This window comes from Vespa mandarinia, chromosome 5, assembly GCF_050613455.1.
Source record: "Vespa mandarinia isolate Hongniang chromosome 5, ASM5061345v1, whole genome shotgun sequence".
NCBI lineage: Eukaryota > Metazoa > Arthropoda > Insecta > Hymenoptera > Vespidae > Vespa > Vespa mandarinia.
Window position 1 is genome coordinate 1,105,001 of NC_140814.1, and position 16,137 is coordinate 1,121,137.

At 31.0% G+C, this 16,137-nt stretch overlaps 3 protein-coding genes across 11 annotated transcripts in view; 2 read left to right on the top strand and 1 right to left on the bottom strand.

The window, feature by feature from the left end:
* The window catches only part of smash (smallish), a 90,396-nt gene extending 84,485 nt beyond the window's left edge, over positions 1–5,911 (top strand). For 6 of the 8 annotated variants that reach the window (XM_035881132.2, XM_035881136.2, XM_085657297.1 and 3 more), the window contains 11 exons: positions 915–1,232; positions 1,453–1,683; positions 1,885–2,246; positions 2,395–2,926; positions 3,224–3,280; positions 3,437–3,759; positions 4,011–4,251; positions 4,500–4,702; positions 4,797–4,975; positions 5,079–5,243; positions 5,599–5,911. In XM_035881132.2, the coding sequence (XP_035737025.2) occupies positions 915–1,232; positions 1,453–1,683; positions 1,885–2,246; positions 2,395–2,926; positions 3,224–3,280; positions 3,437–3,759; positions 4,011–4,251; positions 4,500–4,702; positions 4,797–4,975; positions 5,079–5,243; positions 5,599–5,621 (2,634 nt within the window). In that variant the 3' untranslated portion in view covers positions 5,622–5,911. Of the gene's footprint in view, positions 1–914; positions 1,233–1,452; positions 1,684–1,884; positions 2,247–2,394; positions 2,927–3,223; positions 3,281–3,436; positions 3,760–4,010; positions 4,252–4,499; positions 4,703–4,796; positions 4,976–5,078; positions 5,296–5,598 lie in introns of all 8 variants that reach the window. The other 2 variants (XM_035881133.2, XM_085657296.1) reach the window with 2 other exon arrangements.
* LOC118448186 (uncharacterized) overlaps positions 1–16,137 on the bottom strand; it is a 51,661-nt gene that overhangs the window by 34,217 nt on the left and 1,307 nt on the right. The window lies entirely within an intron of this gene.
* Positions 8,639–16,079, top strand: LOC118448185 (putative fibroblast growth factor 1). 2 transcript variants are annotated; one of them, XM_035881137.2, is made up of 5 exons: positions 8,639–8,784; positions 11,189–11,474; positions 13,517–13,710; positions 14,480–14,583; positions 14,922–16,079. In XM_035881137.2, the coding sequence occupies exons 2-5, from the start codon at positions 11,245–11,247 to the stop codon at positions 15,117–15,119; spliced, it is 726 nt and encodes a 241-aa protein (XP_035737030.1). In that variant the 5' UTR covers positions 8,639–8,784; positions 11,189–11,244; the 3' UTR covers positions 15,120–16,079. The 2 variants fall into 2 exon arrangements, with proteins under 2 accessions (XP_035737030.1, XP_085513426.1); XM_085657300.1 differs by lacking the exon at positions 8,639–8,784 and adding an exon at positions 9,462–9,478 and having other exon boundaries at positions 14,922–15,119.

Sequence of the window (16,137 nt, forward strand, 5' to 3'; positions counted from 1 at the left end):
TCGTTTCGTTACTGTGTTAACGCAGTAGTTGTTAGAATACTGTTCTCTCATATACCTGCTCAATTGCTGATGCAATTTATAAAAATTTTTAATCGTAAAGAAAAAAAATCATTTTTTATTTAATTTTCCATGTGCATGTGTATTATTTCGTGTAAGTAAAGCATCTAATTCGAACTAACAAATTCATTTTTTCCAAATTAACAATCGGATCTGGCTTTGATACATAGGGCATATGTGTAGTTACTAACAAGTCGCACGACAAATTTTGCAACAATCGAGAGATCAAATATTATATGTATGTATATACATACACATATATACATATATATATATGTATATGTATGTATATATATAAAATATATATACATATATGTATAAGAGTCGAATTGGAAACGAACGAATTACCACAACAAATTCGACATGATCTTTCATCCACAACCAATGTTACCTGTAAATCAGTGTTTCTCAAGTCTGAATAAATTTACAAAGTTTTGATACATTTACCAATTACATATAAAAGTCAACAAATTAGTGAACGATCGAACGGAAACATACGTATTGCTAATTATTGATTACTCTAATTCCTATCGTTCGTTTTCGAAGCAGAAATGCATGTTTTCCAAATAGGAAAAAAAGAAAAAATTAAAAAAAAATAGTTTCAAAAGACATAGTAATCGAATTAAAGCAATCATTAAAATCTTGCACGTTCTTTTTATATCATATTGAAACGAATTAAGGTAATAATAAATAAATGACGTTTGAGAAACTCTGCCTCTCAAGTAGAGTCCACTCCAGCGTGTTGTTGATTTGCATAGAATGTAGCGTTGCAAAATTCGTATAGTGCGCGAGAGAAGCACGGATTCGTCCGTTCTATATAATAGATATCGCCTCAACATCCAACCGCGTTTCAACAGGAACCAATCTTCATGGATAAAGAGGACGAAGAGAAGAAGGCTGAAACGATTTGCCAGACAACAAACAGTAGTACTACGATGCCAGATCGTGAAGAGCGAGAACATATCGAGATATCAATGAATACAAAACTCGAAACAACGATGACAACTACAACGAAGAATTCTGGCGAAGAAATGATAGTAGATACACCTGATTCACCTGCTTCGCCAATACCAATGATTCTTGGATTTGAAAGACCAACATCCTTGACTTTCAACGAAACAGAAACCTCTAATATCAATACTATTAATTGTCTCAGTCCAGTCTCACCTCAACAGGTAATGAATTAAACTATTAAATTTATTGGAATAAATTTTTATTTGTTTAATTCAATATTCTTTCTTTCTTTTTCTTCCTTTTTTTTCTTTTTTTTTAATTATTTCTATTGTAATGCATCATAGAAAAAAAGATTAACCATAGATAGTTCGATATCAAAAAGTAACATTTTTATCATATAATTATAGTATGATTATTTGTAATATTATAAATGTATTTCAGTTTTTGCCGTTGAGCCTGTCGAACGACGAAGAAATAATGACTGGTCTAGCTTTTCCTTTGGGCCCACCGACGACTATCGAGCCACCCAAAGAAAAGCCACCACCACCTCCCATTGATGATATAAGTGACGAAGAAGCTCCACCAGTGGAACCCCTTAAGAGATTGAATTCCACTCGAAGAATCAAGAAGGAATTGCGAACGAGACGGTCGGATTTTCTTGGAATAGAAGGGGTATGTTCAGATTTCTCAGTATTATTAACATAACAAGTTATTAACGTTTGTACTATTTAAAAATTATTCTTTTATTTTATTTATTTATGATTAATATTACGATTTATAAAATACATATATTACACACAAACACACCTACAGGCGTGTGCGACACGCGATCGAATTAATGAAAATTGAATAAAAAAAAAATAAAAAAAATAGGTTAACGACGATGACTTGGAAAGAGAGTTAACGTTAATGAAGCCACCAGACATGGCAGCAATTCTCGCTGAAGAGAGACGTATCGAACAGCTGCATCGTCGTTCTTACGACACCGACAGTAATTACGAGCAAGATTCAAGCCATGAGAGGGATTCCGGAGTTGAACTGGGACACGTTGAAGACTGGACGAAACAACCTGTCAGCCCTGATATGTCGCAGCACAGTCGACAGAGTAGCGAACCTTTTGGCGCCAGTGTGACCTCATCGGAGGAAGATGAGATAACGAAGAAGGAGCGAGAAATCATCGAAGTATTAGAAAAAGAGGAACAATGGCGATATGGGAACAATCACGAGCAGAATAGGTACTTTTTTACTCATTTTATTTTACTCATCAAAAAACTTTTTAAAAAAATTATAAACTCAACAAAATTTATTTACATATTTGTTGTATTTTGCATCAATGTACCAATTGGTCTCTTTCTCTTTCTCCCTCTCCCTTTTATATAATAGCGATTTAGGAGAAAAATTAGCTCACAAATTGCGCGAACTCGAAGAAGAAAAGATGCAATTAGAACGAGAAAGAGCGCAGGAAGTCGTATTACGTAGACAGGAAGAGAATTTGCGGAAAAACGAGGACAACGTACGCAAACAGGAAGAGACTTTACGTAAACAGCAACAACAACAACAACAACAACAGCAGCAGCAACAGCAACAACAACAACAACAACAACAACAACAACAACAACAACAACAGCAGCAGCAGCAACAGCAGCAACAGCAACATTTACCTTATCATCTTCATCACCATCATCACCATAGTCATCATCATCAAGAGTATGAAGCGAGACAACAGGAAGTTGCACGTATCGAGATAGAAACGAAACGTGTCGAGGCTACACGGCAGGAAGAGGAGCGTCGGATTCAAGCGGAACAGTTGAGAATTCAAAGCGAGATCGAAGAGAAGGAAAGAAGAGCAGCTGATGCTCGAAGAAAGGAGGAGATACGAATAAGAGCTATGGAAAATCAAATTCGTGAGCAAGAGGTGAGAAACGCACGTGTTGATAAGAAGATATACGAGTAAAATGTTCCTTAAGACTCTTTTATATCTGCACGTTAGTTGCTTAAAGTAGTACAAAATTAAGAAAAAAAATATTTCCTTAGCTTGTACGTTCGTGCTTTTGAGATTTCTACTAATGCACACACTTATGTGTGTATGTGTATATATATATGCACACGAGTCTCTATAGAAATTAGTCGATTATTTCGTAGACGTTTTATTAGCATGCCGTTTTGTGATTCTACGATCACTGACAATAGCATTATTCCTACTTATTCACAGAACAAGATATTGGTTGGTGCTGGGTTGAGCAACCACGAAGATGAATTTGCTTCTGGGGTAAGGGATTAGAACTAATACTATCATCATATTTCTATTCCCTTTTATTCTTTAAATTAGTCGAAAGACGAGACTTTATTCGCAATAATCCGCTTTCTTCACTAGTAGGATTCAGTAGGATTTAGAAATGAAAATTCTTACTCTTCGTTCATTCAGGAAGTTCTACGAGTCGAGAGGGAACTACTGCAGTTGGAACAAGAGGAGTTGAAGAGGCAAAGAAACAATCTTGCTTATCGCGAACAAAAGCAACTCAAACTGGCGGAACAATTACAAGAACAGTGGAAATCCCTGCAAGACGTTGCTCATGGTTCATCTAACATTGCCCAACAATACAAGCATCAGCCAGCCGTAAATTATAGATCATCTATGCCAAATCTTCAACTACAGGATGCTCAAAGGAGACGACCACCTCCTCCTCCAATACCACCTGCTAAACCATTACGTCACATCGAACAAAGACAAAGGGACGTAACCATCAGGTAAATAAATTTTCTTGATTCGCATAAAAATTATCAACTCTTTTATAAATCATTGTACAAGGAAACAGGAAATAGTTAATTTAAGTCAACAAACTTGATTGTTCAATTGACTTCCCTTCATTTTTTTCTTTTTATTTTTTGCAAAAAAATACCTATTGTACATATAATCTCTTTTTATGTAATCACATAATCACATTCGAACTAAATCAGACTAAAATTGATCTCATGCTCTATATATTTTCTAATAATAGGAACAGCCGAGTACCATCAGCAGACTCGATACCTCAACAAGTGGATGCATCTTTGCGACATAGTGCCTCAGCTACGACACTTTCTTGTCATGCTGGTCAACAAATGACGAGGCAAACGTTACAAGCTCTTAGTGCTGCTCCTCGACCACGAATCGTTCAAGGTGATCAATGGGTTCAACGAAGAAAGAGCGATGTGCCTAGAGGCGCGCATGATTTCAATTATCAACATTGGCTCATTCAGGTAAATTAGAAAAAACCTGTCTTATATCTATAAGAATATCTTGTTTTAAATATAGACATTTATTTTTAAATCACACGTACGTTTAGTTTTATCTATACTTGCATATTTATCAAATATGCATAAATTTTTAATAATTCATATATGTATATTGAATCAAAATAATTATTATAATTAATAATTATCATCATCTTGTAATAATTTTATTCTATTCATATTATTTTTATCATTGTTATCTTTTATTTCTTTAGGAAGCAGAACAACGAAGAATTCACGAGAAAAATCAACGATCCCCGGCACGAAAGTCTCAACCGCACGTGACCGGAACATCCGTACCTTATGCCGCTGCACCGACACGGTCGGATAGCAAGCCGTTACCAGACTCCATTATACAAACTCTTACTCAAAGAGTACAGAACAGAGCGCAAGAGAAGCCACTATCTCCAAGAAGAAGGTAAAAATATCTGTAATTTTTATCGATATATTTTGTGTTAAGTAAGTAACTTAACCCATTACGAATTCATAACGAATAAACTTAATATTTTTAGATTAGAACATAGTACGAGTCAAGAACACATTCCCCTTCAACATTCTAACACCGCTCAACAATTAACATTACAACAAAAATCTCAGCAGCCATCACCATCTGTTCATAACACCGACAATCAAGAGAAAATGCTGAGCGTCAGTGGCAAAAAGAAATGTTCGCATTGTGGAGATGAGCTAGGTATTAATAAAAATTAAAGAATATAACTTAAAACAAAAAAAAAGAGAAAAATTATTTCTAAGGTAGATAAATTAACGAGTTCCGGTTTGTGTATGTTTGATAGGTCGAGGCGCCGCGATGATAATCGAGAGTCTACGCTTGTTCTATCACATGGAATGCTTCAAGTGCTGTGTCTGTCACGTACGACTCGGTGACGGATTAATGGGAACGGACGTACGCGTTCGAAACCACAAGCTCCACTGCCATAACTGCTACTCCAGTGACGACGGTACTCACACTTAAAACTCTACCTAGTATTATTCCATACAGTTTAAGATTAGGTAAATGTCGTAGTACAAGCGTTGGCGTACGAGAACGCCGAGAAATACTTGAGAAAGTCGGGCAGAGCATGCAGCGTCATGCAACCAAGACAACGATAATAATAAGAAGAAGAAAAAGAAGAAAAATTATATAGTAGTGCAATATAGTAATAATAATAATAATAGTAGTGGTTATAATAATAATAGTACCAAGGAGCTAATAAACGCGAAAGCGCATCGTTGTCTCGTGCGGCATGTCCTGCATGGCCCAGTTAACAATATTTCCTCTCATTCATTCACTTCACCCTTGCGTTCCATTTTCAGGTGTCAAGTTCAGCTGCGTGTAGAAGCGCACGGGCTAATGGATCTGTACCGACTAACTTGAATATAGCGTTCTTCCGGCTATATTTTATAAGTTGTAGTTGACCATTTAGTTAGCCAAGCTAACTCGAAACTTTCGCGACACGGTTCGTTCGTACGTGTACATAAATACGTACATATACATAAATACGTACATATACATATACATAAATAGATATATATATACACATATATATATATATATCTTCTCTCTGAAATAAAATGGATTTGAAGATGGTTGGACGTCCGTTCTCATCTCGCTCGACCTAATAGATGTCGAACTGGAAGACAATTTTTTTTTTCTTTTTTTTTTTCCTTTTTTTAGGTAATTCATCGACTTCTTTCAAGCCACTAACAACACGCAATGGAAATTATTATACGCAAGGAAAAAGAAAATGTTTTTATGTAAATAGATTGTATTTATGTAAGTAGCATAGCGGTTAAGGAGTTAATTGAAGGAAGATTGTTGCATACGCGATATCACATCGAACATCGAATAAAAAAATAAATGATAAGAAGATGAACGTTCATATGGAACCAGTAAAAAAAAATCGTGACACTGTACATTTTTGTAATATATAACTTTTGCGTCTGGGTATTTATGAGATATCTCTGATAACACACTAGCTAAAGATGAATTCACTTTGTGATTGACGATTATTCATGAATGAAACTCTTATTAAATATTTAATACTAATAATTTCTAAAATCAAATTGAAAATGATTAACTTTCGTACAAGGAAATCTTTTTGTTTTAGATCTTAATTATGTTTATGGAATACGGCAAACAAAATTATAGAATAACATATAGATATACGTACTCAAATACGGTTGCTAATGAAGTCATGCTCGTTATGTTTTCTCATTTTGTTCATTTTTCTCTCATTTCTTCTCTTAATTTCTTTTTTCGAAAATAAACAAATTTGAATTCTTAGAAAACTCAACAGCAGCTTTAAGCGATCGTGTATAAAGTACACAGATTACCATTGTGAAATATTGTAAATGTCTCGTTTATTACAACGTGTAATTTTATATTATCGCAAAGAATAAATGTTTATTATAGAGAATTCCATCGCATCGATAGTTTTATAATTTTCACAGAATCTGTCTTTACAGGACATCGAATTTAAATGTATTATTGAATACCAACTGCATTTATATAAGTAGTAGTTGAATGATAATATATAATAAGACAATGTATAAAAGATTTTTTATAACGTATAATTTCCGTTAAAATTACTTTTGTCGTAAGAAATTCTCAACATATTTTTAACTCTCACGTTTATCTCTTGTCATTGTCCGTACAATCGATCATTTTCAAGGAATATCCTAAGTAAACCATTATTTTCGCGAAAACAAACGACGACCAAGAACGCTCGAGAAAAAACGGTGCAACGTGTTTATGAATCATGATGATTTATACCAACAATGAGTACAGGCGTAATTATAGAACGATTACGATGAACAAAGTGTCATTTTGAAGATAAAGATTAAAACGAGGATATAATCTTTTCGAACTTGTGAAAAAGCTTTTTCTTATTTGAAAAAAATCATGTCAAAAAATGGTGTTTTACAACAATAATTTATACATAAAAATAAACAAACTCTCAAACATTACACGGCTCCTAATACACATTAAATATAATATAATTAAATTTAATATTTCAATAAAATTATATTTTGAAATTTCAATCGTTGCTTTTGCTTAGTACAGAGATACCAATGGTAAAACAGAAATCTACCTTATAGACAATAGATAAAGCAGGATTATACTTTAACCGATGTCGATAAAAACAAGTCTATTCCTATCCAATATAGAATTAACAAAGGATCCAACATATCTAATACTTTTTAAGTACTCACAAATTTATAATATAATTTATATCATTTAAGAATTACAAATGACTTTATATGGCATATAGTTGAATTCGTTTCGACTAATACCGTTACATTGTGGAAAGAAAAATATATAGTTTCATTTACAAAAATGAATTTAACTTTGATACTACCCCGATCATTTGACTTATAAAAAAGAAAATTATCACTATATGATGTTATCCTTCATACCAAACAAATGTGTTAAAAAATTTTTTAATATTCTCAGTCCTTCGCAAATATTTCAATTTTTCAAGATAAACGAGACACCCTGTATGTAATAGAGTTAGTTAGATTTCGCCGCACCCTAGTTCGTTTTCTTCAGATAAACAGTTAACTCTAGACCGGTCTCGGAAGGCAAGCGTTACATAATTGTGAAGGAAAATCTGGCACGTCATCAACGATCGAATGACTGACTACCTGGTGGAAGAACATTCCGTTCATTGTGTGCCAGAATGAAATTATTGGACCAATCGACCAGCAATTCTCTTATCGACTTGCTTGATCGAGCCTGCAAGCTCTTCCTTTTCTAATAATAATACATCTACTCGCTCCTTATCGGAAACTTCAAAAGATTTTTATTTTGAAGCTGGCTGTTTGCCCAAGAAACTTCGTAATTTGTATTCGTATTGTTTATATTTCTATTCGGTTGCCATTAGAAGCTGATAGAATGTTTTCTCTACGATAATTTATTGTTTAAATTATTAGGGTTTTGAGAAAATTCAAAAAATTAGTTAAATCCATCGATATAATACATTTCTTTACTTTCATGTAATTTAGTGTATTTCTATTGAGCAACTAACTATTTATATTTAGGTTATTAGATCGATAAGTATAATTCGATAAAACTTAAAAAAAAAAGAATATTTCTATTTCTTTTTAATCATTAATCATATCAAATTTTAGATAGCTACTTTTTCAACTAAATTATTGTAATCAAAATGTAAAAAAAAAGGCGTAAATCAATCTCAATATTCTATCACTGTATTATTCCCTTATTTTATTTTTATTTATAGTTAAGTTTTCTCTAATAAAAAGCATGTATCCGTACGGATGTACATATACGTATGTATATGGAAGACAATACCAGTCAAACGATGCGGAACACTAAACACAATATATACATTTATTTGTTTCGTTTTCAAACTCTTCTATCTATTCGAAAGCTAGTTTTTAATTCAGTGTATCTCGATCCGCCGACTACTGCGCACTGTTTGTCCCACGATTCGATCTACTTTACGAAAACTTCGAAACTAACACAGATCAAGCTTACACGTGCGTAAATAAATTATATCGATAAAGATATCTTTGATATTTATTATCCAGTGATAGACTTTTCCCAATTAAAATATTATTTTGTATTATATAATAATAATAATAATAATTATTATTATTATTATTGTTATTAATATATTTTGGAGTGAAAAATTTTCGGTTTAAAAAAAAATTAAAATCATAACAATATATTTTTCTCTATGTGAATGAAACTCGAACGATCCTTTAATATTCTAACATTAGAAGAAATTAGTTGAAAAAATAAATATTTACCTTAAAATTTTTCGATATTAGATCGATAAATGTTATAATATTTCACACACGATACATCAATTTAACGTTAACAGTTGAAATCCTCGCATATATAACTTAACTCTTGATATTATCGAGACAATCATTGTGAATAAGCGTAGGTTCTTTAAGGGTTAAAAAACACATAAAGACGATTTCGTAGCGAGTTTTTTTATGCTCACGAAGCAAAGACTTATTTTTAATTTAGTTCGGCTCGGGTTGCGAAGAGGTTACTGCTGACACGGCAATGTTCGCCATCGTAAACGCCGTCATATCTACTATTATACGAGGAAATTCGAGAGAGAGAGAGAGAGAGAGAGAGAGAGAGAGAGAGAGAGCGAGAGAGAGAGAGAGAGAGAGAGAGGACAGAGAGAGAGTCAGTCGCGAGATAAACGCGCATCAGGTAGGACATCTAGGAGGTAGTTCCTAGCTTTTTCTCCTTTTATTTTTGAACTTTTTTTATTTCTCTCCCTCTCCCTCTCCCTCTCTCTCGCACTCTCTCTCTCTCTTTTTCTCTATCTGTTTCATTCTGTAATTAATTTTTTCGTGCATTTCTAATTCATACGTGTGTAAAAATCTTCGATACAAATTTCTTAAAATCGTATTAATTTAACAATGAAGAAGCTTGAATAACGTAAACAAGAATGTAAATAATACGACGTGTAACAATAACAAATTTCACTTCGGCTGTGTCTAAACAAAGGTGTAAACTTTCTATCGAAACGCATAATCCTGTGGTTCATAGAAAAATCGCCATTCATTTGATAATAGTAATAATAATTTAATCTTTGAAACTCCATTCGACTTTTTGGTGATCGTAAAACCACCGTTTTATTCGAATTATAACGATGGATATTAAAATGGATATTAAAATTCGTAGGATTGACATTAACCGGCACAAATTCAATAAACAAAATTAATACGAAAGAAGAAAATAAAAAAAAAAATAATAAGAAACATAAAAATACGTACACGTGTTAAATTTCATCAAAATCGTAAACAAGTTACAAAGAAAGAATTCGTTTATATCCTCGATAAATGATTAATTAATTATATATTTATTTAATGTCATAATGATTTGAAACATAAGTATAAAAAAAAAAAAGGAAGGAAGAAAGAAAAAAGAAGTGAAACTGTACATTGAGTATGTTGGAAAAGAAAAGAGAAAAAAAATAGAAAGAAAAAAAGAGAATTATTAGAAATATGTTCAATAGATTATATTTATTAAAAAGTAAATATCGAGATTAACTTTCCTTCGTGTGGTTTCTACAAACAAATTGTATCTAATAAAAACGATTATCCACCCTAAAAGCAATAAGCGCGCATGTATGAACGAAATCAAGTTGATGGCACGCGCGTCTAGTGAATGAATGCGTGTATGTGTCTGTGTATGTGTCTGTGCTACTGACGCATATTCGTTCAATCCTTCTTCATTCTCTCTCAACAGTTTTCCAAGTCGAACGCTCGCAATATTAACAGACCGAGACAACCGCTAATCCTCAACCACATTATTTTCACCGTTGCAAACATGATATCTCTCTTTTTCTCTTTTCCTCATGTTTAGAATATCTAAAATCTTGAAAAAAAATCTGTTAAAACGACAGAAAATTAAATAATTTCTAATATCAATGTAATAATGATAGTAATAATAGTACTTTAGATATACATATATATGATGTTTGTATGAGCCATACTTTTTTCCGCGGAAATTAAAAAAAAAAAAAGAAAAAGAAACAACTAACCTGGATCTCTAAGATAAGCAGAAAAGAAGAAAAAAAAAGAAAAAAAAATGCAAGACTTACCACAAACCACGTCGGTTTAAATAACAGTAGTTAACAAAAATAAACTATTTGGTTCTTTTTTTTCTATGAATCAAACCAGATTATGTATATAATATCAGATATATATTAATTCATAAAGAATAATCGACTTTTTACTATTCTCGAAATGATCTAAGAATCCAATCGATAATAGACCGTATATAAATAAATACATACATAGGATTTATATCTGTACTTAATACTGGGTTGGATTTGATTTTATCAAAATCGAAAGAAAGAAAGTAGAGAAAGAAAAAGATAAAAGTATTTGAGTTCACGTTTTTATGTGTCAGGGCGAAGAGAGGACTTGGACAATTGAGATAAAGAGTTACGTTTAGGTCAATCGATAATGAGCTTAAGGTGGATTCACGAGAATTTGGAAGCTCCGACCTGCGACGAGGAGTGTAGTGATATTGACGACAGTTGCAGCGACGACAGTTACGACACCGATCTGTCACTTTGCAAGAAGGACGCTGCAACAATTGAGGACGAGAAGAAGGGCTTGAACAGCGATTCTCGTAAACAGAAACGAGAAACGAGGAAACATCAGAACACTATAGTTACCTTCGATGAAAACAGGTATTGTATGTACATACATACATACATACATACATACATACTTACTTATATACATACATACATATATATACACATAATAGATAGATGTAGGTATTGTATATACCAGGCTATATAAGGGAATACAATGAGCGCATTGATAAGAAGACCATACATGACATCATTTGATAGTTTACGACTTTATCAACATTTACCAAGAACAATAAAATTTCTTTATTTATTTATTTTTCTTTCTTTTTGGCTTCTATCGTAGATCAGAATAATAGAAGACAACGAATAATTTCTTTCGTGTATATCTATTTTTGTTCTCATCATTATTTCTTTAATCCTTTATAATCCAATTTTTCTAAAAGTTTCGTGTCTACATATAATAAAGTTATACTACTATTAATTATACTAATATAATTATACTATACTAGTATAACTTTTATTTAAAAAATATTCAGATATATAAAAACTATATATATATATATATATATATATATATATATATATATATATATATTATATATATATATAATTTTTTATAATAAAATAAAGAAGAATTTTAAAAATATGGTTATAGACATATGTATAAATATATTATTTCAAACGTACATAACTTTATAGAGATTTAAAACTGTTTATGAGAGATCTATCGAGACAATTATTTAAATTAATTATTCAACTTTTTATTTTATAAGTTATTTTTTTTCAAGAAAAATAAAGCATTATTATTCGTTAGTATAAATACTTCCCGTTCTCCATCAACTAGATAATATAAAGATCGATAAAAATTTTCGTCAAATCAACGACGTAGTTTCTTCCCCGATATACGCGTTAGTACACTCACGTGCATTCATTGATCATTTGACTCAATTAACTTTCTGCTCTAATATCGTAGTGTGAGGGTCACTAGGTCTAATAGGTATGGCTCTCGTAATACGAAACACGGAGGTTGTAATTCACTACAAGGCAGCCTTGTAACACTGTAAACGTAACAGTTATAAAAAGACATTTAAAAACGTCTATTAAAATTCAACTTTACGAAAGTTCTTTTGAAAAGAGATCGAACACATAATGTAGTAATAATTATTAATCGTCATATTTAATTTCTATTAATCAAAGATAGATGAATTTAATGGAAATTACAAGATTGTAAATTCTGTAAAAATTCTTTATTTAATTCGTATAAAATATATAAGAATCATACTTTATTCGTTTAATGACACCCTTGAAAAATGTTTTTAAACTTAACAAAGTGCGAAAACTCACATACCGTGATAAAGCACGCTTCATTCACAAGGCTCTTTGACCTGGAAAACCGATCGTTCTATTTTTCTAACATATAATATCTAAGCAACATCTCTCAAGCGTGAACTCTTTCTCTTTCTTTCTCTATCTATCTCTCCCTCATAAACGTTAACACGTGCGCGCCTGTTAAGGGTGGTTCAGATCTCCAGTGACCCTTTCAAACATTAACCGCGCTCGATATTACAATCATGATAATCTCAACAAGGGACGTGCATTAACATCGAAGGCCTCCCTTCATCAATATAAAATTCTTCATTGCAACAGGACTATAATTAATCGTTATTTATCGTAAGACCGCATAAATAGGTAACGTTCCCTTTAAATTGAACGTTAGAGGCTACATTAAATTAAAGGGACGCTTCGATTAAAGTTAATTATATAAGGTATCTAGAAATTCTTATTTATGTCCAAATAAACTGTGTTACAATTTGCTTTTATCAAAATTATTACGAATACCGCATGAATTTCATTGTATCTAAATATTAAACGTTAATTATAGTTTATTTTTTTAATAATCTTTTCTTATGCATCATTCAAATAAAACTAAATTCATATTAATATTTCTAATGATTTAGGTGAAAACAAATTGTAATAATTTATTTCATATTTTGATATGAATGAAATGATTTCTTTAAGTATAATAAACAAAAAATATAAAATGAAATTTGTCTATTTTAATTTCAAGGACATCCTTGTTATCGTGTTAATTAACGAATATAGAAATTATTATGCAATAAATTTAACTTTTACAGTCAACAATCACGATACGAGACATCCAAGATTATGTACACCCTTTCACCCTACGTAATATGGGATCCACGGCAACCAGCGGAAAACCCAATTTATAATTCTCTCGTCATAAAACTTTACTGTCGTACTGGTTATCACCTCGCAATCACATCAACTGGCAAAGTTCGAGGCTTACCCGGAACGAACGAGACAGATGGTAATTTCGAAGGAAAACTAGACAGTCTATGTATACAAGGTGTTCCGTAAAACTGATGTCACAAATTTATAAATATATTTTATGTCTCAAAACAAACAAACGAAAATCTTAATATAACTTTATTTCCGTTAGAAAATCAAATAAATAAATGATTTATAGTGAATTATTTTGTACAAATCGTTTCCTGTTGAACACATCTGTAAATCATTTGATGACATCATTTTATATACACCCTATATACCCAACATATATATATATACATATATATATACATACAAAATATATACATATATATATACATATAAATATACATATATATATATATATAAACATACATATATATATACATATATATATACATATAAATATACATATATATATATACATACAAAATATATACATATATATATATATAAACATACATATATATATACATATATATATACATATAAATATACATATATATATATATAAACATACATATATATACATATATATATACATACATATATATACATATATATATACATACATATATATACATATATATATACATACATATATATATACATACATATATATATACATAAATATATACATATATATATATACATAAATATATACATATATATATACATATATATATACATATATATATATTATATGTTTTATATATATGTAACACATAAAATAAAATAGGCCAACTATAAAAAGTCGCTCACCGTTATCTCCCTGCAAACATGCCATTTTATTTTTTGATCATTTTTAGCTCTTCTACACGTAACACCGGTCTCCTTTGGAGTTGTACGAATACAGGGTGTCGAGACACAACTATACCTTGCATTCAATAAAAAGGGCTATTTATATGGAGAGGTAAGATAAGAATTTGTACAATAGTAAAACTACTCTTGAACATCGATCCAGCGTGTATTAACTCTTCTGTTAATTTTTAAATATGATACAATTCAATAATTCGAATAATCTTTCTGTTTTCATAGCTTCCTAAAAATTACTATATGAATATGAATTAATTAATATTAATCTAATTATTGAATTACAGTCTAATTATTAATTATGTTAATAATTAATTAGATTAAATTTAAACTAACGTAATAAGACATGAAATTCGTTGACAATTTAATCACGTTTTCGTTTTAGAGTAACATTATTAGAATATTATTTTCATCATCATTCCATTTTCCAAATTGCAGTCCAATATGAACAAGGACAATACTGAATGGGAACAATGGTCTGTTGGATCTTACGATGCGTTTCGATCACGCAAATACGTAAATTTTGGTTGGTGGATCGGTATAAAGAAAAACGGACGTACAAAATCTGGTCCGAGAACGGTGTGGGGACAAAAAGCTATACAATTCTTAGCAATAAGACAAGATCAGCAAGATTAACCGCATGAGACGATATTTCTTCTTTGTTTTTTTCTTTTAATTAACTTCTACGCTTCGAATTAGATACGCAAAGGAATTTTAGGAAATCGAAAAAAAAAATAAAAGAAGAAGAATAAGAATAAAAAAGATACGCTTCGCGTAATCCAATAGAATATAATGTTTATTATAACACTGTGTTACTCAACAATGGAATAGTTTGAGATTGTGCATTTTGCTTGTGCCCTCGAACTGAAACTTTCTCGCAAGTCGCAGTTGTAATTCGCGGTACGCTCGATTATTAACATTCATAATTGTTACGCTGCAAACATGGTGCAACAGGTCAAAGATATTCATGAAAATACGATCGAGATATTCTACATACTCTACTCGTAGCAGAGAATCTAAACATTGATTTCTTACTTATGCGATAATTTCGATCGTAGTATGTGTATGTATGTACGTACAATATGTAATTACTTGTTGTGTGTATAATGTGTACACATGAGCACACATCTGTGTATATGTATATTATATAATATTTTATATAATTGGTTTTATCTTCTTTGTACATCTACATACATTGCATACATATGTTATTAGAACTCTTAAGCAAAAGCTTAAAGTATAAAAGGACGTTGTCTTAATAAAATCTTGTTATTATTAATAGAAACAAATAAGATTTGAAAAACCTAATTGACATGGTGTGGCCAGATAGAACCTCTTAAGATAACATTCGTTAACAATAATAAAAATAAGGCTTACATTATTCGATTATCTTATAAATTATAAAAAAAAATTTAATAAGATTCTTTGGTAATCGATGATCAATGTAAATGCATTAATTCCTAACCATAAGCCTCTGCCATCACTTAAAAGCAACAAAAACAGTGAGTATTATACATGTTAAAATATATCCCTTGAAAGTTAAAGGGGGAATAGTGCTTAATGCATAAATTTTTAAAATGAAAAAAGAAAATATTAGCTTTTCAAGCAAACCTTTGTCCTTATGAAAAGTATATATTAGCTTCAGGTAAAGTTA